Source organism: Malaclemys terrapin, chromosome 11 (assembly GCF_027887155.1).
Source record: "Malaclemys terrapin pileata isolate rMalTer1 chromosome 11, rMalTer1.hap1, whole genome shotgun sequence".
Lineage (NCBI taxonomy): Eukaryota > Metazoa > Chordata > Testudines > Emydidae > Malaclemys > Malaclemys terrapin.
This window is the reverse complement of record NC_071515.1, coordinates 1,038,536-1,063,901: the sequence shown is the minus strand read 5'-3', so window position 1 is coordinate 1,063,901 and position 25,366 is coordinate 1,038,536. Positions and strand designations below refer to the sequence as shown.

Below are 25,366 nucleotides of genomic sequence, written 5' to 3'. Positions count from 1 at the left end.
AACAAATCTGGATTGGATCATTCACAAGGAAGATGCCAAATTGTTTGTTTATACTTAAGCAGATTGGGAGGGACTATGGTTTTTGTTTTGTTTCCTGGAACTCCATTTTTGGAGTTTATAGGAAGTATAAGTTGTTACCGTCTGGCCCAATATCCCTTTGTATGGACACCAGTCTGAGTGGATCCGTATACTGGCTCTCATGTGTTTCCAAGCCAGCTGGGTCTGGGTAGACTCTCATCACCATTTCTGGGTCCTTAGGACACACTCCAAGACTTAGACCTCTTTGTGCCTTTCCTTGGGACATGGGGCATTGCTGCCCTAGACCTCAAAATCTGTGTCTGAGACCTCCTGAGCCTCACAGTTGCTTACTCATGCTCCCACTGAACTCCACTGAGGCTGTGGATGCTCTGGGCTTCTAGTTTAAGCCCTGTGCAGACAAAGGAAAGCAAGAAACACAGGGCTAGCAAAGAAATTTCTTAACCACAGACACTTCTCTCTTGAAAGAATTCAAGAGTTATAGATCTTTTAAAACAAGAAAAGTCCTGAGCCTCCCTATCTCACCCCTTCTGGAAGTGGGGAATTTTTCAGCATTATAGGCAGGACAGAGTCTCTCCTATCCTCTTTCTCCTGCAAGTCCTCCTTGAGTTTGGTGATATTTGATCCCCTGCTCAGAGTAGCACTAGTCTCTGTCTTCCTGCCCTGTGCTTACCTGGAATGTGCTAGCTCCCATTCCCCTGTCATTCTTGTCCTCCCCACAGGCCACTGTGTAGAAAAAAACATTGTTCCATGGGGATGGACCAGCAGTTGAGAGACATTTAAGTCTGATAGGTCCAAACTGCCATCTTGATGGCTTCTCGGTAATAGTTCTTCAATGAGGCGTTAAGCAACTTTCCTGGGCAGGCCAGCTGTCTGGAAGCAATTCAATATGTACTTGCCTTGGGCAAGTTTAGATATATCCTCAACGCATAGTACAAAATGGAGTCCGTATGATAGACATAGCCCATTTTTGTCACTGAAGTATAATGAAGAAGTTAGTGAAATGTGTGTGACATTTCAGATGGAAATATTGTTGACACAATTTAATGTATTTTGCTAAATTTTCCCTTTTTACCACAAACTTTTCACTAAGAAAAAATTGAAAATAATATAATTTTCAAACTATCTGATATATATAAGTGGTTGAAATCTGCATTATTTACAGGATCAGTGGTCCTTACTTGTGTTTTCTGTATGTTAAGATTATGCAATATACAAATTTCAAACATGGTTTTTGGAGGATGCACCAAGGTGATGTTTTTCTAGCTGAAATGAATTTGGTATCTTCATTCAAGTTTCTAGTAAACAGGGGTCCATATTATAGAAGACAACCGCGGTTAGCACTAATTGGTAACTTTGATAGTCTCATAGGGAAGCCAGGGATTGAAAGCCAGGGTCACTTGAGTCCCTAAAGTTCCTCCTTCCAGGTCCAGAGTAAGAAGCACTCGTAGGGCATAGGGCGAGGTAAGCATGCACTACTGCTTCTCTTGCTGTACCTGTTCCTTGTAATAAGACCTCCGTGAGCCTGTCAATCTAGCACCTTCTTAGCTGTCAAGCCCCTTCTCCTTCCAGATTTGGGATGATTAATTGTTTTAAACTATAAATTATTTGTATCTATTCATTTCATTAATTACTGTTTATTTCTTGTAAGCATAGGTTGGATTCTGGCATTTTGCCCACTCGTTTGTGAGAGGAAATTGGAGGAATGAAGCAGAAAGTACATTTTCTTTGTTAGCCAAGTCCTGCCATGACATCGACCTCATTAATTTTTGGATGGGTGATAAAAGGTTTACAGCATCTTTTTTATCATATTTGTTCTAAGAATAAACATGTGCAAACACAAATAAGGGGTGCTATAGTTACACACGTTTTATGTAACTTTCCCCTTCCGAGAGACTAAGGCCGTGTCTAGGCTACAGATGTTTTGCCAGTGTAGATGCAGCTTATGATGACAGAAGGAGTCTTTCTGTCGGCACCGTAGCACCACTCCTCCAAACGACAGTACTTATGTCGTCAGAAGAACTCTTCTGTCAGTATCACTGCATCTGCATTGGAGGTTTGCTGACATAGCTGTGCCGACAAAACTTTGTAGTGTAAACCTAGCTCCAGTTAGCTCTTTTCCCCTCTGCGTGTCATTGACCATCACCCTCCTAGAGAACAAGAAGGCTGAACCACCTTCTAAATGTAGATCTCCTGCAGTGATACAAAAAATGATAGATTAAATTACCTTGATTTAAATCTTGCCGTTCACATTATTTAAAGGAAAATGCTTGTAGTTGTTATTACATCCTGGCAGGAAGAATAAACCAAAGGCGATAATCAGATTGTGGGGGAAAGTATCTATCTCGGGACATGTATGTCTCCATCACTGTAGTATCTGAATGCACTGCAAATATTAATGAATTTACCCTTACAATGCCCTTGTGAGGTAGGGTTTTTTTATATCCATTTTATGGATTTTGAACTGAGGCAAAGTCTGTGACTTTTCCAAGGTCACACAGTGAGTCTGTGTGACAGAGCTGGGAGCTCAGCCCAGATCTCCTGAGTCCAACACTAGTACCTTAGCCACAGGTCATTCTTTCTCTCCTGAAACTTAGTATTCCAAGAACGGTATAATTTCTTTTTTTAAATTGAATTCTCCAGTCTGTCCAAAATCACCAACCTAGGCAAATTAGCTAACTAAACCATTATAGCTTCACTGGTGAGTTAGTTGCAAGTTGGATGTAAAACTAGTATTTATCAGAAAAGGATGGAATCCTCAAAAATGGAGGAATTGGAATGACAATGGCCCTGGGTCTGGGACTCGCTGTGTCTACTTCTGAACCAGTGCTTAAGGGCCCCAGTTCAGCAAAGAACATAAACATGTGCTTAAATGGGACTTAAGTGCTTTGTTGGTCGTCACAGTGACAATTTCAAGGTGTGATAATTTTACTAATCTTCAAGGCTAGAAATATTCCTTGGAAGGTCAGCTTGTGGAAAGCGAGGCATTTCCATTTCTCAATGACATACATTATTTTTCTATCCTGACAGATTGAGATATCAGACCTTAATATCTTATTTTTATTATCCCTCTTTTATTTTTGTAAAATACTTAATTTCTGTAACATTATCTCTAAAACCACTAGAATTAGCCAAGTTGGATTACATCTTTTAAATGTTCAGATAGTCTCCGTTACTGTTGTGCAGCTCCTGTTGAAGTCATTTATCTTCACTGGTCCATAATCTCGAACAGTCTGTGAAATATCAGTTTCTAAAAATCATGCCAGAACTGAAGTGGGTGAGGGAGGAAAAGAAGATGAGAATCAGAATGATGTGATTTTTACTGTTTGATAGCTCCTCACCTCTCAGAACATCCAGTGGGACCAATGCTAACACTTTCAGGACCAGTAAATATTATCCAGCACTGATCCTGGACTAGAGGTCATAAAGAAATTGTGATCCTTGACTTAAAAGTATAAACATAGAGATGTTATATTTGTATTCTCGGACTCATTTTAGTCCCATAACTTTTTTAGTATAGAATTAAAGACATATTTTTTCCAGTTCCTTGAAGGCAGCCCAGACAGTTATTGTTTGTAAATTCTTATAACAGAAACTGGAGACAAGAGAAAAAAATCAGAGCTCTTCTGACATCATTCCGTTGACTAGGACCCTGCTCAGTTAGAAATTTCCTGAGTAAGAAAATTATTCCCAATACTAAGACATGTCATCAGAAAAAAATCTTAGAGAAAACAGTTGCTCCACTAGTGCAACAGAAAACCATCAATTAATCGGTGTTGAAGGACTTTGAATATCTAAAAGCCCGATCTAGGTTGGATTGAAATTAGTTAGACTTCTGTAGACTTCGGAGTGTTGGATCAAGCCCAAAATGAACGGTTAAAAAAATGACCATTTTTACACTTTTTTATGTTGATATGTTTGTTTATTTATGAAAATGTCTGTTTTATTTCAGGTGCTTAAAGGTGTCATCTTTTGGCAGTCTTTCTCATTTTACTAATGAGCATAAGGTTTGTATAAATACACCTGTATGAAGGAATACTCAAAGTCTCTAGCCTTATTTCAGCAAAGCATTTAAGCATGTGTTTAAGTCACATAAGCACATGCTGTAAATCAAGTTCACACTTCTTTGCTACATTGGGGTCTATATTATCATTTAATCTCCATTTTATTTTCTTTCCAGAAAGTATGTGACCATTTTAAACATGCCTGTAGTTATCAGTAGTTTTCCTGCTTAAAAATGTGCATTTTGAAATATATAGGGAAAATGACATAAACATTCCATTCTTGTTTTGTGTTAACAGAAGCCTATTCTTACAGTAGCCAAGGCCGTGAAGCCCTAGTGAAATAACTCCGTAGTGTAGAGAGCCTAAAATGAAATAGCCCAAGCAGAAATTGCTTATGCTGTTTATTTAAATTTTTTTTTAATCTCAGTATAGTATGCATTACTTCTAAAGACACACTTAGCTAGCTCATCCTGGCTTTCCCATTGTGCCTTCCATTCCCTTTAGCACCTTCCATGCTATAAAATTGTTCCAAGCCATTTTCAGTATCTACCTCTACTTTAGATTTGGATTTTAATTTGTGTCAATAAAACTACTCACGTGAGTAAAATTACTCATGCGCGTACATTTTTACCAGATTGGGCCCACAGTTTGTAGAATATTCAGATTCACAGTTTGGGACCTTGGATTTTTTTTTTAAATGGAAAAAATATTGACTTTCTAATGTTAATTTAAAACATCTATTAATTGTAAGGTAACTTTTAAGAGAATAAATATTCAGCTAAATAATCTGAATTTGTTTAAAAAAATAGTCAGGACAAAAGAGTTTGTCCGCATAGGTGTTCATTCCTAACAATCATGTTTCATGTCATGATCAGTTTATAAAAATGCAAAGGCTATGTAAATGTAACAGTCTGGTTGTCCTTTGGATTCACCAAAAAGGAAATGCAGAACATAAAAACTACTGTTGCAGCTTTGCTTACAAAACACGAATACACTTACATTCAAAAATCAACCAACCAAAAAAAACCTAAACCCAATATGAAGCTAACAAGATGTGCCTGCCATCATCCAGATTACTTTTCTTGTGTAGTGTATCCCTTTCCCCTGTCCTGCATATGTTCAGTTTGTTTGCAAAGTATAAGCTCTTTGGGGCTTGAAACGTGTTTTAGCAGATTTTGGGCACTACCACAATACAAATAATAAGCAGTGAAATAATTTAAGGATCCACCAGCAACATTAATTTAGGCATCTATAAATTCTGTGTCTTTTAGTATACATATTGTTACTTAAACTGTAATATGAATCTCAGGTGTGGGTAATATCAACATTGGGCATTTCTAAGGTACCTATAATTGTGGGTATCTAAACACCATTGTTGAGTTACATGTTTAACCAGACCAATAGGAATAGATATTAGTACATCATACATGAGCAATGAGGCTAAATACTTGTGGCTGGTGGAGCCTTTGCATTTTCCAGATCTTGACTTTTTGTAATTATAATTGTGCAACCTCAGTGTTTCATTAACTTAGCCATTTGCACTTACTTTCTTTTTCTTTGTTTTTTAAGCGGGGGATGGGGAAAATGCCTGTATTTAAAGTGTTAGCATTTAAATTGTCCCAGTTAGACCTTGATGGTCACACCTTGCTGAGGCAATTGTTGTTGGGTTCACATTTTTGCTGCTTCTTTTAATTGGCTGATGACAGTTTTTTGCAAGGCTCCCTTAAAAGAGCACCTACATGTTGTTTTTATTGTGATGGTGTTTTAGGTGATGGGACCGGGCTGGGCAGAAACTGTTACTACTCCATTCATAGAAATTGTAATCTCAGCAGTCTGAGACCAGTTTCCCATGCGCCTGTAAGGCTGGGGCAGTGAGATTATGGATTGTGGTGGTAAAAAAACGTTGACTCTAATGAAAATATTATGCCGGGTCTACACCACAAAGTTTTGTCAGCATAGTGATGCGGGTTAAGATGTAAAAAACCCCACACCCCCTAGCAACATAGCTATGCCAATAAAACTCCCAGTGCAAACACTGCTATGCCAAGAGTTCTTCTGTCAGCATAGCTAACATCGTTCAAGGGGGGGGTATTCCTTTAGTGACAGAAAAACTCCGTATAGTGTCATACGCTGCATCTGCACTAAGGCATTAACGTATGCTATCATAGGCTCTGTAGTGCAGACGTAGCCTTAGGCTGGGATTTTCAAAAGAGCCTAAGTGCTTTAGGCACCAAATGCCAATGACGCCAATTCAGAAATAATTTTAACTTTCTTTTTGTCCTCAAACGAAACACAGTGCTATTGTATGTCCATTTTAACTTCAAAGTTTTACTCCCTGGTCGCTTCTGCTGTATCTTCAGGAATGTGTAGATTTAATTTTGTACAGTGAATATTTTGCATAATTTTTTCTGCTGTCCCATACCTTAAAATGAGGGAGAAGATTTGCTCAGACTTCAAAAAAATCATTTTTGGGCAGAGATCAAAGGTTTCAACCCCAAAGGTGAATTCTTGGAAGACTGTGAAGATGTGAAAATGGGGTAAAATTAAAATTGTTTTCCAACTTTAACTACCAATTACTTGCTGCCTGAGCATCTTACTTAGTACTGTTGGCATATGCTTCTCTCGCTCCCTGGTGACAGAGGGCTAGCTGCAGCCTTTGCACTGCAGGCTCAACTGGATGGCTGTAAACCACGTTTTCTTGGGAGATGATGAGTAAGGCTGCGAGTCTGTCACCGAGGTCAGGGATGTCACGGATTCCGGGACTTTCCGTGGCCTCCGTGACTTCGGCAGCGGCTGGTGTCAGTCGTAATTTGTAGGAGTTTCATTTGAACAACCTGTGTTTTTAAATGATTTATGTAGATACCTTTATTCCTAATGGAGAAATAATAGGTAGCACTTCACATCTTCATAGCTACTTTATAAATATTATTAAATCAAGCCTCCCAACAATCCCTCTCGTTTAGAAATGTGAAAACTGCGGTGCAAAGAAGTTATGTGACTTGTTCAAACTGCCAGTCACTCACAGAGCTGAATATCCTTATTTGCAGGATACTGTAGGGTGCATATTAACAATGACCAGTGCTAACATCAGGTTATCTTGATTGTATTAATAATACAGTAAACACTGTTTTATCTGGCACTTCACCAGCCAGAAAGCGCTATAAACCAGCATTTCTGATCTTCATTGAAATTCCGGTTTATAATCCAGTTGGCGTGGGGCCGGCAGGGGGTGGAGTGTGGGAGGGCATGCAGAGCGCAGGCTCTCGGAGGGAATTTGGGCACGGGAGGATGCTTAGGGCGTGGGAAGGGGTGTGGGGTGTCAGATCCAGGGGCCTCTCACCTCGGGCAGCTTCCCGCAAGCGGTGACCTGTCCCGGCTGCTCCTAGGTGGAGGTGCGGCAGATGGCTCTGCACACTGTCTCTGCCCACATGCGCTGCCCCCACAGCTCCCATTGGACGCGGTTCCCGGCCAATGGGAGCTGCAGAGCCAGCGCTCGGGGCAGGGTGAGGGCAGTGCGCAGAGCTGCCTGCTGCATCTCTACCTAGGAGCAGCTGGGACAGGTTGGTGCTTGCAGAGAGCCACCTGAGGTAAGCGCCCCCCAGATCTGGCACCCTGAGCCCCCTCCTGCACCCAAAGTCCCTCCCAGAGCCTGCGCCCCTCATCCCCTCCTGCACCCCAATCCCCAGCCCTGCACCCCACACACACACCCAAACTCCCTCTCTCTTAGTTAACCGGCATTTTTCACTTACCGGCACCCCCCATTCCCCCAACATGCTGGATAAAACAGCTTTTACCGTAATAAGTACTTGTATAGTGTCTTTCCTCCAAGGATATCAAATCACCTTACATTTATTAGTTATACTCCTCACAACACAGTATTAGCTTAGTAGTATTATCCCTATTTTGGCCCCGAATCAGCAAAGCACTTAAGCAGGTGACTAACTTTAAGCAGTAAGTAGTTTCATGACTACTTTACAGATTGAAAACTGAGAACCTGGCTGTGTCTAGTTCAAAATCACACACTGAGTCAGTGTAAGAGGTGGTGTTCGGAAGGAGGTCTTGTGTGCCAAACACGGGACTGTGTTGCCTCCTTACCATGAGGAAAGAGGAAGTTTACTGGAAGAACAGGGGGATCTGGTTGGAGTTGTCTCTGGTAAAATGTGTTTGGGTCATATCTTCCTAATATTGCAAGAAGTGTCTTTCTGTGGATGAAAATAGATGAGTAAAATTAATAAATAATAAACTGTAAATAATGAACCATTGTAAATTTGTTTTAGCCCAAAGGAGCTGCCAGTCGGTGCTTAGACTGTTCAGTTGAACAGACCTGTCCATATTCAGCCAAGAAGATTTATCTGCAACGTGCAGAGAAGGTGAGAACAGTACTGTTTTCAAGCAACATATCTTCCAAATATTGACTACATTGATCTCAAAATGTGTTCAGTTTCCAAGCAAAAGGAACTCATCTTTTGGTTTTCATAAGAACTTGTTCACCTTAGCCTCTAAGGATAGAACCAGAAACAATGGGTTTAAACTGCAGCAAGGGAGGTCTAGATTGGACATTAGGAAAAAGTTCCTAACTGTCAGGGTGGTTAAACACTGGAACAAATTGCCTAGGGAGGTTGTGGAATCTCCGTCTCTGGAGATATTTAAGAGTAGGTTAGATAAATGTCTATTAGGGATGGTCTAGGCAGTATTTGGTCCTGCCATGCGGGCAGGGGACTGGACTCGATGACCTCTCGAGGTCCCTTCCAGTCCTAGAATCTATGAATCTATGAATAAGATCTTGGTGAGATGGGTTGGATCACAGAACCCCCCCTTGGGAGCTGCCACCTGATGTGCCCAGACTACTTCTACCCCTGCTTTCCCTTTCCAGCACCCTGTCTTGCTGAGCCAGACACACCCGTCTGCTCCAACATAGACCCAGGGTCTGAATTACTTTCGCCAAAGCTGCAGGCTTCACTGAAAGCAGCTAACAGAAGTGTTCTTGTCTTTAACACCCAGATGCCCAACTCCCAATGGGGTCTAAACTCAAATAAATCCGTTTTACCCTCTATAAAACTTATGCAGGGTAAATTCATAAATTGTTTGCCCTCTAACACTGATAGAGAGATATGCGCAGCTGTTTGCTCCCCTCGATATTAATACATACTCTGAGTTAATTAATAAGTAAACAGTGATTTTATTAAATATAGAAAGTAGGATTTAAGTGGTTCCAAGTAGTAACAGACAGAACAAAGTAAGTCACCAAACAAAATAAACTAAAACACGAAACTGAATACAGATAAGATCCTCACCAGTTCCAGAATGCTCCCTTTTACAGACTAATCTCCTTTTAGCCTGGGTCCAGCAATCACTCTCACCCCCTGTACACTGTTCTTTGTTCCAGTTTCCTTCAAGTATCCTGGGGGGAGGAGAGGCTCTCTCTTTAGCCAGCTGAAGACAAAGTGGAGGGGTCTCCCACGGGCTTAAATAGACTTTCTTTTTGTGTGTGGAGACCCCCTCCTCTCTCCTATGCAAAGTCCAGCTCCAAGATGGAGTTTTGGAGTCACCTGGGCAAGTCACATGTCCCTGCATGACTGAGTTACTTACCAGCCAAGTCACATTCCTGGGAAAGCCCAGATGTGTATTGGTGCCTCCAAGTTCATTGTTGGCTTAAGTGTTTCCGGATTGGGCACTTACTGAGATGAGTCTTTTCTCAGGAACTGACCAACTGCTTCACTACAGCCTACTTAGAATCAAACAAGTACACAGCCAATATTCATAACTTCGAATACAAAAGTGATACACACATACAAATAGGATTAATAGATTCAGTAGAGAATGACCTTTACAGAGATGTTACATGGCATATGCAGTATAAAACACATTCTAGTTATGTTATATATATACATTCATATGCATATTTTCATAAAGCCTTATGGGAGGTACCATCACACTTGGAACATAAAAATTACTGTATAACATCAAAACACTGAGTCATCAAGGATGATATCTTGCTTCTGGTGGCCAACACTTGATATTTTGGAAGAAACAAGAAGCCAAAACATTCCTAAGCTGTTTGTTCAGTGTTCAACGTGGGAAGGAGATGATTTCTTTCTGACTCCAACTTCGTATAAAAGTGAATTTTAAAAGATTTTATAAATAAATGGGATCAAAAATTAAAGAAAAGTTAGGAGGGAGCTTCAGTAATAGATTTTAAGGCCAGATGGACCATTGTGATCATCTCGTCTGACTCATAACACGGGCATAGGACTTGCCTGAATTAATTTCTGCTTCAAGTCCAGTAGCTGTTGTTGAACTAGAGTAAATCCTTTATCAAAACATCCAATCTTGATTAACAATTTCTAGTGATGGAGAATCCACCACAACCCTTTGTACATTATTACAGTGATTACCTTCACTGTTAAAAAAAATTGCACCTTATTTCTAGTCGGAATTTGCCTAGCTTCAACTCCGAGCTGTTTGGAAGATGGAGAAGGCTAAAATACTCAACCATTAGATTTCAGCCTTCAACAAAAAGGAAGCTGGAGATTAATTTACATTGTTGAGGATCTTAGAAAATTGGGAAACAGCATGATTAGGAAGCAGATAAGAGAATACTTCGCTTCTGTAAACATATGTAACTCAGCAGGACTAGATTAAACTCATAGGAGGCTCTTAGAGTGGTGGCAGACACTATATTAAATGCAACAGAGAGTCCTGTGGCACCTTTAAGACTAACAGATGTATTGGAGCATGAGCTTCCGTGGGTGAATGCCCACTTGGTCGGATGCATGTCTCTTTACAAGGACATAGAAATATGAAAGTGAGGAATTGGTGTGATGGGGTTGCCCCCCCACCCCTTTTGGGGTGCCACCCAGGGCCAGATTAAGGTTATGAGGGGCCTAAGGCTGATGGGAGGGAAGGGCCTAAGTATGAATTACATATTGCAAAAACAATATGAGGTCATCAAACATTTATCTACATACATATTTACATAGTTGTTTATGTAAAATTAACAAGTTTATTCTATTCTCACTACACCCAATTCTTCAAACACATTTTTTCCCTAGCTTTAGCTTTGGCAAAGTCATGAATGATATCACCGTAATTCAAAGACCTGAGGATTTCATTCTCAGTGCTCAAGAGGGAGAAAGCACTGAGATGCTCTTGAGTCATGGTGGATCCGAGGACATTTTTGACCCTTGTTAGAAGACAGAAGGAGTGTTCTCCACTAGAGTTAGTGATCGTTAGTGACAAATGCAGCCGTAATGCACTTTCAACATTTGGGAAACATTCTGTCACTGGATTCAGTGATAACTCGGTACATCCAAATAGATTTGCTTTTGTCATCTTTTCTCTCTATATCTGAGAGTGATGTGAATTCAGCAAATTGAAGAAATTCTTTAGTAAAATCTGCCAGGAGATCATTTGGGCACTTCTGACACAGACATTTGATACCTTCACTGAGTTTGGAACTTGAAATGTTAGGCGAAAAATTTGCCAGTACTCTAAAGGTTTTGTCAATATTTTCGTAAGCCTCGAGCCGATGTTCTAATGCACACTTCAGTTTGTCGATGATTGTAATGAAGGTATTAACTGTGAAGGCCTCCTTGTCACTGAATGAGTGGGCAGTTGCATCGTCACATGTCTTCTGTCGTTTGCGGCGTTTGGCTGACTTATGCTCATGGTTAGCAGTCCTTGCAGCCCCCTGAATTTCATAGTCATCAAAACTATCCCACATTTCCTGATGAACAGTTCCAAGACTCCTCAATAGGTTTACAGCACTGGAAAGGTCAATTTGAGCACTTTGCAAGCTTAGACGGCACTTGGTGAATGGCTGAAGTACATCATTACAGCCCTCACACAAAATACCAGTTTCCAAAGTGCGCATTACATCCTTCAGGATCTTTGCATCTTTTCTTGTTGCTGATTTTTGAGATTCATCATCCTTGGTTCTCTCTAGCGCTTCAAGGATGTTGGGGTATCCCAGAACAACTGCATTTACAGCTTCAGCATTGGCACTCCACCATGTCCCTGAGAGTGATTTGGGCACTGGGCATCCCTCTGGTAGTGAATCTCTAAGAATCATCCCATGACTGGTTGATGCAGAGAAAAAATTGTAGAATTCTTGGACAAATCCAAAGAAAGAAACTGCTTCAACACAATAATCGACGGCAGACTGGCCAACAAGGTTGAGTGAGTGTACAGCACATTGTATGGAATCCACCAAAACATTGCGCTCTTTTATCTTTGCCTGCATCCCTGAATATTTGCCATTCATATTACTTGAATTGTTAGAGCTTTGTCCATGACAAAGGCTGATATCAATCCCATTTTCGGTGAGGAAATCAAGTGGGTACGAGGCAGGTTTCTCCCCTGTGTGGCTGGTGATGTTTATGAAGGTCATGAAACATTCAGCTGGTCTGCTGGTAGCACATAACGCAAGATGACAGTCAGCTGATCTACATGTGACACATCCGATGTTGAGTCGACGGACACTGAAAAATATCCCACATCTTTGATCTCATCTACAATGGCTGATAGCATCTTCTTCGCCAGCAGTGCAATGAATTCATCACAAATAGTCTTTGATAGATATGATGTATGGCCTTTTCCACGATTTGCGTGTTCATTGATGTGCTGAGCTAAGAAAGGGTCGAACTTAACGATTAGCTCTAGAACACTAAGATAATTGCCATTGTGTTTCGATCCAACAGTCTCATCTGAGCCATGGAATGGCAGACCACGCTCAGCAAAAAAACCTATGGTTTCCACTACTTGCCTGAGAACGTTCTTCCAATAAGCACGAGCTTCCAAAACTGGTTTTCCATCTGGGTATCAATTCTGCCATTAACTTTCTTTCGGGCATGGTTGCTGCTAACTGACAATGTATGCTGCTCACTCATTGCATGATTGGTAATGTATGCAGTATTCTTCCAATCACTGAAGCCTTCGCAGAACATTCCCCGCTTTTTGGTATCAGAAAACAGGCAGCAATAAAACAGTACACTTTCTCTTAGAAGGTGAATAGATGAGCCATTCTTGCTTGCCAATCTGTTCGTTAGGCTTCACATATTCAAACATTGATTTGATCAGATAACGATTCTGATTGGTGTACTCTCGCTTTGTCAATGAAAAGTCAGCATCTAGATCCTGGCATTTCTGTGGGCCCTTCTCAGTCCAATATGTAATGAGCTCTTGAGAAGTCATGTCCCACTCGCCTGGATCGCTGGAGAAGGATATGTTTGTATTACTATCACTGGGAAAGTCTTCAGAGGGGTGGGGTGAGACTGCAGCTAGAGAAGTCACGGGAGGCTGCTCCTTTCCATCAGGCGCAGGTGCAGCGGGTTCACTTGGGCTGGTATCGCCTGGACTTCCTCACCACCAGATTTAGCAGGAGGAAAAAACGTTAGGAGAGAAGGAGTTCCTATCAGCACTGCATCTTGTCTTTGCCATCTTTCTTGGGCCTCCTTCAATTTCTGCCATCCTCCTTTTCTCTACATGGTTTCCATTGTCCAGTGTAGGCCTACTGTGTACAAAGTTCAATATTGCTTGGGCCCACAAACACTTACTTAGCCCACAATGACAAAATCACAACCCCCATAAATTGAATTCACAATCTTGATGGATTAATTTGTACAAAGCAATATCTAATGAGACAAAAAATTTCACATGGCCCCGCTACCATCGCTCAATATGGAATGGAGGGCCTACAGTGGGGCCTAAAAATAGGAGGGCCTAAGGCTTTAGCCTTATTAGCTTATGGGTTAATCCGGCCCTGGTGCCACCTGATGTACTGGGGTCCCCCTGAGCCGCCCGTTCCACCAGTCTGGGCTCCCTCACCCTGTCCTGCTGAGCCAGGCCCTCAAGCCTCCTCTAGCACACACAGGTAGGGACCACCCACCTGCAGAAAGACATAGACACTGAAATCAGCTCTGCCTGGGAAGAATCAGCTTGGGGATTGCCCAGCATTCAAGGGCACACACCCCTCTGGGGTGCAAACCCAAAATTGTATTGTCTTGCGCTGCACGGAGAACTGTACAGCATAAGCTCAGGAATATCGCCCCCTCCCTCAATGTGGAGGAAGATATGCACAGCTCCCCCCCCCATTATGAGTTGCACAAACTGCAAAACAAAAACAAGTTTATTAACCACAAAGGATAGATGTTAAGTGATCATAAGGGATAGGAAACGGAGCAAAGCAGATTACTGAGCAAATAAACACACAAACTAAGCTTAATACTCTAAAGAAACTGGCTACAAGTAGTAATTTCTCACCCTAAATGTTGTTTTAAGCAGGTTGCAGAGTTTCTTGAAGACAAACTGCTCTTGCTTGCAACTTAGAACTCCAGTTATTCCTTTCACAGGCCAGACACCTTCTAGCCTGAGACCAGTCCTTTCTTCCCCAGATCAGTCTTGGGTGTTTTCAGCAGTCATCTCGGGCAGGGATTCCATGAAGAACTGACCCTGATTGACTCACTTCCCAGCCTTAACTAGGATTTACATATGGCGGGAATCCTTTGTTTCCTAGTTTGATCCACACCCTTTACTAGTGGAGAAACACTAGCAGTCCAAGATGGAGTCCAGTACCAGGTGACATGATCACATGACCCTGCAGTGTCAAAGCAGTCATAAATACTCAGGAAGACTTCCTAGGAAGTTGGGAGATTAGCATCTTCAAAGTCCTATTGTTCTTCCTAATGGGCCATTGACTAGCCAGCCAGACTGATTGCATTTTGTCTGGTGCGCATTCCCCAGGTTCAAACCCACTTGTAATTGTTACATAGTCAATATTCCTATCTTCAGGTACAGAAATGATACATGTATACAAATAGGATAATCATATTCAGTAAATCAGAACCTTCCCAATGATATCTCACATGACCCATCTTGCATAAGCCACCTTAGTTATGCCAAAGTCATATTATAACAATATTTTTATGAAGAATATGGGGCGTAGTGTCACAGTTGGGTCCATAAGCAGACACAAGTGACTGACCCAGTGCACACTAGTGTCAGGGAGAAAAGGGTCGAGTATCTCTGTAACTGTATGTTCACGTTGCTGGAGGAAGCTGCAGACAATACTGACTCCCGTTAGTGTCAGTGTGCAGTAAGGCAGGGGCATGACCTGAGCAAAGTTGTGCATGGTTTGTCCACTCCAGGAGTGCTGAACTCCAAATCCAGCAGGACATTTAGCCACTGCGGACACCGTGAGGATATCCGTGCTGTTTCTTTAAATCAGTAGCAAGAAGCCAACTGGGAGATGATTGCGGGAGGTTGGAGGCAGAAGCTCTACAGTGAAGCAGAGAAAGAGATGCTTTTGGGGTGGTATTTTTCTCCTTATTCTAAAAGTTACTTGTTCATTGTTAAAAGAAGCAACTCTTTGATTCTTTGCCATTGTCACTCGGCAAGCACTCTTTCCAGCTGCAAGCTACAATAAAGCAGCCTGGAGTCCTGCCGCTGCCTGCTCTCAGGTAGCCTGCCAGTGTAAAGTGGAGGCATAGGAACAGCACCTGCACTGATGTTGGCTGTGATTCAGGGGTGACCTGAGGAGGCCAGTGGAGAATCCCAGGGATAGCAAGAATTCATAAGACTTTTCAAGGCTGGAAAGGACCATCATGATCATCTGGACTGATCTTTTTCATACCACAGGCCATGGAATTTCACCTTCCTCAAGCTCAGACCTTCTCAGTTGAGCTATAGCTAAGGCTACGATTTAATCACGGGTATTTCTAGTAAAAGTCATGGACAGGTCACGGGCAAGAAACAAAATATCACGGCCCATGACCTGTCCATGACTTGTACCACAAATAACCCTGACTGAATCTTGGAGGTCGGGGGGTGCCCCAGGGGCCCCCAGCACCAGCTGCAGGGAGGGAGCCCTGGACTCAGCCACACTGGCCGCTGCAGAAGTCAGACACGGGTGGACAGACAGACAGACACGGAGCCCTAGCTATAGCATATCTGTTAGAAAGAATTCCAGTTTTGATTTAAAGATTTCAAGGTGAATCCACCACCTCCCTAGGTAAGTTGTTCCAATAGCTAATTACCCTTTTCGTTTAAAAAATATAATTTTATTTCCCATCTTAATTTGTCTGGCTTCTGCACCCAGACACTGGATCTTTTTATGCCTTTGTCACCTAGAAACCCCCCAACTATCAGAAATCTTCTCTTCACGTAGAAAATTAGACTGATCAAGTCGCCTACTGACCTAGAGTCACTCCTGTAGCTCTCTTCTGAGGTCTTTCCAATTTGTTAACATAATTTTTAAAGTGTGGACCCCAGAAGTGGACCCAACTTACACAGAGATAATACCACCTCTGGACTCCTACTTGAAACTCCCGTTTATACCTCAGTGGATCATGCTAACTCTCTTGCCACAGCATCACGCTGAGAGTTCATGTTGTTTACCTACAGGAACAGTTTTGTGACCCAGCTGTAGCAAATGGTTCTGATTTCTGTACATATAATGAGAATTTGGTCCAAGATGAGAGGCAAGTTTGAGATAAGAATACAGTATGTCTTGCATAAGTAACGTTGTTGTTATTTTTTGTAGGGTTATTTTAATTGGCCAGTATCTGTTGTGTGCAATAGTGGTGTTTGTGACATAGAAGCTGTGACAGAGGCCCTGCGCAGCGGTCCATATGGAAGATGTGTTTATGAATGTGACAATGATGTTGTCAGTAACCAGGTATGATATTTTTTGTTCATCTAGCTAGCGCATGTAAACATTTATTTATTTATTTATTTATTTGTTTACATTTTTAAAAATTGTAGAAATTAGTTCGGCGTATGAAACCAGTACACTTCAATTTGTATGTCTTAAAATAAACCAGTTAAGTTGTTTTATTTGGTTAAAGTTTTCCCTGTTTGAGATGTTGTAAGGAAAGCTTGGCCCTTGAGAAAACTTTTGTGTGTAAGCTCTAGTCTTTTGGAAGTGCTTCCATAAGCATAGCTCTAGTAGCACCGCTCTGAGACGGTGTGAATCTGCCAGGAGTCCTGCTGCAAAAAGTAAACTATTGAAAAGTATCTTGTGTGCAGCACAGATAAAACAAAGTAAAACTCTCTGACAAATAGCGCGCATACAACACGTGAATTCTGTGCTGCTCTAGTAGAAATGCTCACAGCACACCACTCATGGAGTTTCCAGCTTACCTCATGTGCGAGATATGTAACTTCTGTTAATTTCCTCTTTCAGATGTGTGTGCTGTCTACTTTGTAACTCCTAGTTATAGGATAGATGAGAGGAAATACCCCGTCACCCACTCCTGCCGGACTCCTCTCAGCACTTCTAGAGCAGCCGTATGTTTCTTAACTTCTTTACTCTTTCCAGGATGTTAATATGGAGTTTGAAGGAGGAGCAACAGCTGCTTTTACTATGATGGCCTTTACGGAGCGGCTGGGTACAAGGAAAACCACAATCTATGGGACCAAGGTAAATTAATGGGTGATTGCCACACTATTCACCATTACTAGTTACTGGGCACAATCTTGGTCCCACTGAAATCAATGAGAGTTGTGGATAAGGCCTATTATAAGGATATTATGGGTAAGGCCCTTTGTAAATCACAATTTCATGGACTCCATGGAAATCATGGAATTAGCCCTTTCCAACAGCAGGGAGGTGGAAGTGGGCATCCCTGCTCCCACCTCTCTGCTGAGGTTGCTCATTGGGGTGGGGGGAGTTAGCAGGCTGGTCCCATTCAGGAGGGGGGCAGGAAGATGGTGAGGGCAGTGCGGGGAATGTCTGACCACATGGCACTAGATGGTCCGGGGCAGGAATCGGGGGCTAGCTCACGCCGCACTGAGATCTGGCTCAGGCTGCCGGTGCTGTTTCCTGTCTGGCCAGCAGGCAGAGAGAGGCAGCTCTGACAATGCAGCAGTTAGGAGTGGCCCATCCCAGAGCAGCCCCTGGCAGCCTTGGGGGAGACAGCGCAGGAGCCGAGACCAGGATCCATCCCCCCACCGTAGCCAGCACAATGTCTAGCACTGCAGCCACTTGTAATATGAACAGCTGTGTGAGGAAGCCTTACCCTGATGGAGAGATCGGGGCGTGAGGTAGCCCTTTCCCCTGCAGGGTGATCGGAGTGTGAGGAAGGCCACGCCTTGGCAAGAGGATCAGGCTGGCCTCAGCTCCCCACCAGCTGGTGCTGTGTTGTCTCCTCTTGGGCTGCCGGAGGTCGCAATGGGGCGGACCAGGCCAGGGAGCTTAATCGTGGTGTTGTCCGTGCTGCCCCCTTCTCCGCACTGGACAGACAGGAAGCAGCAGCAGTTGCTGGAGCTGAGCATGGAACTAGCTGGATCCCAATCCCTGACCTGGGTCGGGCTGGCCAGCACCATGTGGTAAAACACCAACAGTCCCTGGGATAGGACCAGCCCTTCACCTCCTACCACAGCCTGGGATGGGACTGACCCGCTAACCCTGCTTCTGCCTTGCCACTGTTGGAAAAATCACAGCAGTTCAGGGGTGATCAACGGCCATGCGTGTCCCTGAAATGCAAATATTTACCTAGGATGCTACCGTGAATTTAAAAAAGAAAAGAACAAGTCTGTTATTTTCTTAGGGCCTTAGTTATGGGGACACTACCTCATTCCCATTAAAGGCCAGAGAGACAGAGATACTGAGGGCCTGTATTCAGAATAGAGAGATTCTGAACAAAAGCTCTAGTAGTTTGGAAAGGTAGGAATGTAGAACAAGGTAAGTAGAAGCAGCACGGCTTGGACATGGCCTGGATGTGTGAGTGAAAAAAGGGGGACATGCCTGGGTTATGGGCCTTAGCGATTTTTGAATTAGTATCTTGCTATAAACACTAACACTTCAGCATACTATGTGTGTAACTGCTAACCAAGTGTTGTTACGGGGAAAAGTCTTGCTGAGTGCAATAGTTTTCATCTGTGTTGCTGCACTAGTTTATTGGACACCTCTATTACGCAAACAACTATGGTCTAGTAATTCAATGCTATGTCTGCTAACTGCCCCTTAAAAACTATTTTACCATATAGTATTTCCTGGTGTTTTACGCTGACTTTTGAGACACGTTCTAAAGGCCTGTGACCATATGAGGCCTGTGTCAAACTGGAGGTCAGTGACTAGCAAATAAACAAGTGCAATAGCTCTGTCGTGCATTTTTGACCCTCCTGCTGATTAAGCTAGCCGTTATTTTAATACCGGGTAGATGCTGTCCATAATGAAAAATACTAAAAACATATAACGTAACTTTTCTAGGAGTGGTCTTAATATCTTGTTTAGAGATTTTAATACATTTTAATTGTGATAGAAACTCATTGTGGACATTACATTTAGGGTGTGTCTACACTGCCCATGTTGCAGTGCGGCCGCGCTGTGGGCAATGTAGACATGTTTTAGACACACTAGAAACACTGTCAAAGATTCGTAGTGATGTGTTTAGTAAGGTGTGTTTTGTGCTTTACTTTGGACTTCTAGGGAGAACTATTCTGTGATGGGGGGGGACCAGTGCAAGTTTTTGACTTTTGCACAAGAGAGAAAACTGCTTATCCAACAAACAAATCCGCATTCATTCCAAGCCATTTAATGGGGCACGATGGAGCTGACTACTATCTGATGGACAGCTTTATTTCAGCTTTAACTGTAAGTTCTCTTTGTCAACCCTGCCACAAGTATAGGGATTTCCACAATAACAGACATTCAATAAAAGCAGCAATGGTAGCAGAAGTCCCATTATTTAGACATCTAATCCACCATTCTACAAGCCTCTTCTGAGAAACTTCTCTAGACTGTAGTCACATTTCTGGGTGATGCGGGGATAATTACATCTTAAGTGTGGATTTGGAATGCGTTTACAACTTAAAATGACAATATGTTTGTATTGTTAGCTGTCCCTTATCTCCTAATTCAGAAAAAAGACTTCAAGATAAAATGTGGTTTATAAAATGGCTCTTCCTTCAAATGTTAAAACTTTGAGTGTCAGAGGAAGCTGGAACATCAGCTAAAGTTTGTCTTCTGAGGATGCAAAGTTTTAAGTAAACAACACAGCCCTCGGGCCTCAGCCCTCACATTTACTTCTGTTTTTATTTTTTAAAACTATGACAGTCCTATGTAAAAACCCCTTGTGAATTAGGGTTGCGCAAGTGCATGTCTTCACAAAAACACAAACATTAGAAAGCATGAAACACGTAAGTTAAAGGAACATTCATTCTCAACACAATACCAATCTCCAAGCATTAGGTTACTACCATTGTGCTACTCAACTGCTTCAAAAAGAATGCTGAAAAATTGGCGAGAGTTAAAGCTACAAGAATGATGTGTGGTCTGACAGCATACCCCGCAAAGAGAAACTTTGGCTCAATCCATTTAGTTTACCTCAGAGAAGGTTAAGAGGTGAGTTGATCATGGTGCTATAGTTATCGACATAGGGAGCAGATATCTGCTACTAGAGGACTCTTTTTAATCTAGCAGACAAAGGTGTTACAAGATCCACTGGCTGGAAGTTGAAGTCAGAGAAGTTGAAACTTGCAATAAGATGCCACCAGTTCTATCAGGGAGGGTAATTACCACAGTTCTTGGTAATCTGTTCCAGTGGTTAAATTACCACACCTTGTCTTTAAATCAAGGCTTTGATGCTTTTCTAACATATACGGTTTAGTTCAAACACAAATTGTTGGACCGACTGCAGGAATTTCTGGGTAAACTCTCTGGCCTGTGTTATGCAGGAGGTCAGACTAAATGATCATAGTTGTCCCTTCTAGCCCTGGACTCTCTGAAGCCACACCAACATGCTAACTGAAACAGCACTGCACAGGGGTAATTCTAACCTGTTCATTCGTTGTGTTGTGTAACGTTGTGAACGTTGGTATGACTGTACATTCCAGTCGTGTTTGTGTACACGAGGGTCAGCAGCAGAGACTGAACTTGCACCTCTGGATCTAAAACGACAAGCCTCTATTTATTGCCTGAGCTAAACGGCTGTAGCAGACAAATACACATCTCTGTGGCCCAGTCGATAGAGGGGGGACAGAGAACTACACTTTGTCATTCTGGGTTATGTTTGGTGTTGTGTGCTGTGTAGCTGATCCTGTCTCTTTAAAGTCATAGGGCTCAATACACAGCCACTGGCGGATTACCGTATGGGCCAGCGGGAGCGTGCCCAGAGGCCCCGACCAATTGGGGGCCCCACAGGAGCAGCTAGAACTCTAGCCGCGGCCCCTGCTCCTTCTCTATCCCCCTCCCGCTCCTCTTCCCCCTGAGGCTCCGCCTCCGGCCCAGCCAGAGACACCTGTGGAGGAGGTGAGCAATTCCCCCCGCCCCAGGCAGAGCTGGCCCTAGCCCCCCGCCTGGCGCTGGAGCGAGGGGCCCCCTGTGTGAGACTGGAGCGAGCCCTGTTACCCCCCACACTGCGCGGCATGGAGTTCACGCAAGCCCCTCTCCCTTCCCCCTCCCTCCCCGGCGTGGAGCTGCTCTCAGCCCCTTTTCCCCTCCCCTCCCCCTCCTCGGCATGGAGGTGCTCTGAGCCCCTCTCCCATCCCTTTCCCCCTCCTCCGTGTGGCGCTGAGCTCCCCCTCTCCCCTCCCCCTTGCGGGGCTGGCCCAAACCACGCAATGAAACCCCCCACCTTCCCTCTCGCTGGGCTGACTCGAGCCTCACTGCTCACCCCCCCCACCCCAAGCCCTGCCACTCACCCTCCCTCCAAGCTCATTTTTGGCAAAAGTGGGCATTTGTTCCATTTAATCTTGCCAGCTAGTGATCAGTTGGCAAGAGCAAATAGGACAAATGCCTGGTTTTGCTAAAAAGGTTGGGACGACTGGGGTCAAAATGGGACGTCTGGTCATCCTAGGCCGGGGTCCCCGAACTTTTTCAGTTGCGCTCACCTCCCCTCCTCCCCCGGAGCCAGGGCAGGAGTGGGGCTGGGGCCCACAGTCAGGGGCTGTGAGTGGGGATGCGGCTAGGAACAGAGTCACAGCTGGGGCAAGGTTGGGGTGGGGTGAGAGCAGAGCTGGGAGTAGAGCTGGGCCCTGCTGCGTCCCCCCAAACGTTCCTCCATGCCCCCCTAGTGGGGCGGCCCCACAGTTTGGGGACCCCTGCCCTAGGCTGTGGTAAGAGCTACCCAGGGAGTCCAGGCAGCTGTGGGGAGCCCCGGACCCTGGCTGCACCTGCCTTGGGCAGGGGGCCAGAGTGCCTGACAGCAGCCCCTAGCCCTTGTCCCTTCCCCCCAGTGCATGCCGCCCAGTGCATGCCCCACAGTGCATTCCGCCCAGGGCAGGTGGAGGGTCCACGGCTCCCCAGGGTGGCCCAGGCTCCCTGGGCAGTTCTTACCGTGGCCCAGCTTCTGGCCAGACCAGAGGGCGGGGCCTTGGGGGAAGGGAAGGAGCAGGGGGGGGCCCACAGTGGGGGGCCCAATATATTGTAATCCGCTTCTGTACACAGCTGCACCTAGTTAAGTCCAGGGCGCTGCAAAGGATCCATTTGAATTACCCCAGTAGTGCCCCACACTGGGATCTAGAAGTAGTGAGGGGTAGGAACCCCCCCCCATCTACTGATGCTGGGTGAATCCCAATTCTGGAAGTGCCGTTTTTCCTGGTCCTTTTGCACCAAGGATCTGGCTCATAATGTGAACGTTGTGAAGTTCAGGTGTGTTTTTGAGAAATATGTTTGTGTGATCAGTGTTATGTTTTTTCTTTATCTAGGGCATAGTATATGGAGATGCTAAAAACTGCAATTTTAAGATGATAACTGTAGCATTGGAAGGTCAGAGCTAAGGTTGTGCATTGCAGGTGATCAGTCATTTGATGTGTTCATTTGAGGATGAGGCGATAGCACTAGTTGAGTCGAAGGTGAGTGTGTTGGAGTGTTACTATCTTGGCGAGATTAAATAGCATGATAGTGGGCCAGTGCTTGGAAACTGATACGTATTGGCTATGTATGTTGCCTTCATTTATAACTTGCTTGCTTTTTAATGCTTGAGGATTGTTTCATTAAATGTTTTGGAGAAACTAACTCTTAAATATTTATGTTTAGTTTGTGAGCCAATAATTTGCCCAGAGTGTGGATTGTTAATTTTGAAAGCACTTTGAGTATTTAAAAAATATACGTTTTAAGAAGTCCCCGTTTATTTTTACCCTACATTAATACTTTGACAAGTTTCAGAGTAACAGCCGTGTTAGTCTGTATCCGCAAAAAGAAGAACAGGAGTACTTGTGGCACCTTAGAGACTAACAAATTTATTAGAGCATAAGCTTTCGTGGACTACAGCCCAGAAGTGGGCTGTAGTCCACGAAAGCTTATGCTCTAATAAATTTGTTAGTCTCTAAGGTGCCACAAGTACTCCTGTTCTTCTTTTTATTAATACTTTGGGATTTTTAAGTGAAAGACAAAGTACATTTCAAAAAGTAGTTAAAACTCACATCACACCTGCGTTTATGTAGAACTTACGTTTGTTTTACAGAACCTGTAGCAAAGAGAGGCTCAGTGGTTTCTCATGGTTTCTCAGCGAGTTAATGGTAGAACCAAAACCAGAACCCAGATCTCCTGACTACCAATCTTCACACCCTGCTAAGCTTGCTGTCTCCAGTGGTTAGAGTAAGTGTCTGGGAGTCGGGAATTATAGGTTCTGGTCCCAGCTTTGCCATTGGCTCCCTTTCTTTCAGAGCCTGGCAATATAGCAAGGAAGAAAATGTCCCTTACTTGTGGGATGCTTTCCCATCACTTTCTGCAGAATTGAAGCTTTACATAGAAACTTTCTGTTAAACGTTTATGGTTGTGAAGACAAGTTTTCAAATGTAATTGGTGATGGTTGTTACTTTTTCTGATTTTTCACATGGTCTGAAACTGAGCTATGAACTGGCTGAAGCCTAAACTTTGTGGCCAAGGCATATCCCAAGCAGCTGGGCTGGTCCCTGGGGAGGGATTCTGGGACTGAGTGGAAAAAATCCTTTCCCCCCATGCCACACTGTGGCAGCAGAGCTGTTCAGCTGCCTCGTTGCTACTTTTGCTGACATCATGTGGGAGGGGAAGCCATTGGATTCATAGCTATTAAGACTGGATAGATCCAGGTATGAATCCCTAATAGCTTTCTTTGACAAGGTAACCAGCCTTGTGGACAGAGGGGAAGCGGTAGATGTGGTATATCTTTACTTTGGTAAGGCTTTCTGACCTTGCATAAACAAACTAGGGAAATACAACCTAGATGGAGCTACTACAAGGTGGGTGGATAACTGGTTGGAAAACTGTACCCAGGGAGTAGTTATCAGTGGTTCACAGTCAAGCTGCAAGGGCATAACGAGTGGGGTCCCACAGGGATCGGGCGTGTTCAATATCTTCATCAATGATTTGGATAATGGCATAGAGTTTGCAGATGATACCAGGCTGGGACGGGTTGCAAGTGCTTTGGAGGATAGGATGAACATTCAAAATGATCTGGACAAACTGGAGAAATGGTCTGAAGCAAACAGGATGAAATTCAATAAGGACAAATGCAAAGTGCTCCCCTTAGGACAGACCAATCAGTTGCACACACACACACACAATGGGAAATGACGGCCTAGGAAGGAATGCTGCAGAAAGGGATCTGGGGGTCAGAGTGAACCACAAGCTAAACATGAGTTAACAGTGTCACACTTGCAAAAATAGCAAACATCACTCTGGGCAGGATGAGCAGGAGAGCTGTAAGCAAGACACGAGAAGTAATCCTTCCGCTCTACTCTGCGCTGACATGGCCTCAGCTAGCGTATTGTGTCTAGGTCTGGGCGCCATTTCGGGAGGGATGTGGACAAATTGGAGAGGGTCCAGAGGAGAGTAACAAAAATGATTAAAGGTCTAGAACGGGTTCTCAACCTTTTTCTTTCGGAGGCCACCCACAACATGCCATAAAAACTCCAGAGCCCAGCGGGGGAGGGGGAGGCTCTGGGCCGGGGGAGGGTGGAAACGCGGGCATAGTTTGACTTCTGTTTTGGGTGGGCAGGGGCCAGTGAGGCTCAAGCCAGCTCCGCACGTCGGGGTCTGGGGAGGGAATGCCACCTCCACCCCCTGACTCACCTCAGCAACTCAAAGGTGGGGGGCTCAGCTCAAAAAGTTTGAAAACAGCTCAGGGTGTAGGGAGGGGGTAGCTCAGGGTGCAGGCCGGGGGTAACTAGGGGCTGTGTGTGGGCAGGGGGTAGCTCAGGGTGCAGGGAGGGGGTAGCTAGGGACTGTGTGTGGGCAGGGGGTAGCACAGGGTGCAGGGAGGGGGTAACTAGGGGCTATGTGCAGGCAGGGGGTAGCTCAGGGTACAGGGAGGGGGTAGCTAGGGGCTGTGTGCAGGCAGGGGGTAGCTCAGGGTGCAGGGAGGGGGTAACTAGGGGCTATGTGCAGGCAGGGGGTAGCTCAGGGT

At 44.1% G+C, this 25,366-nt stretch overlaps 1 protein-coding gene across 3 annotated transcripts in view; it reads left to right on the top strand.

Moving 5' to 3' along the window:
- Positions 1-25,366, top strand: part of LOC128845155 (uncharacterized oxidoreductase YjhC-like) — a 71,401-nt gene that overhangs the window by 41,731 nt on the left and 4,304 nt on the right. For all 3 annotated transcript variants that reach the window (XM_054043523.1, XM_054043522.1, XM_054043521.1), the window contains 6 exons: positions 1,693-1,823; positions 3,989-4,043; positions 8,318-8,410; positions 16,579-16,713; positions 17,356-17,457; positions 19,468-19,632. In XM_054043523.1, the coding sequence (XP_053899498.1) occupies positions 1,693-1,823; positions 3,989-4,043; positions 8,318-8,410; positions 16,579-16,713; positions 17,356-17,457; positions 19,468-19,632 (681 nt within the window). The remainder of the gene's footprint in view (positions 1-1,692; positions 1,824-3,988; positions 4,044-8,317; positions 8,411-16,578; positions 16,714-17,355; positions 17,458-19,467; positions 19,633-25,366) is intronic.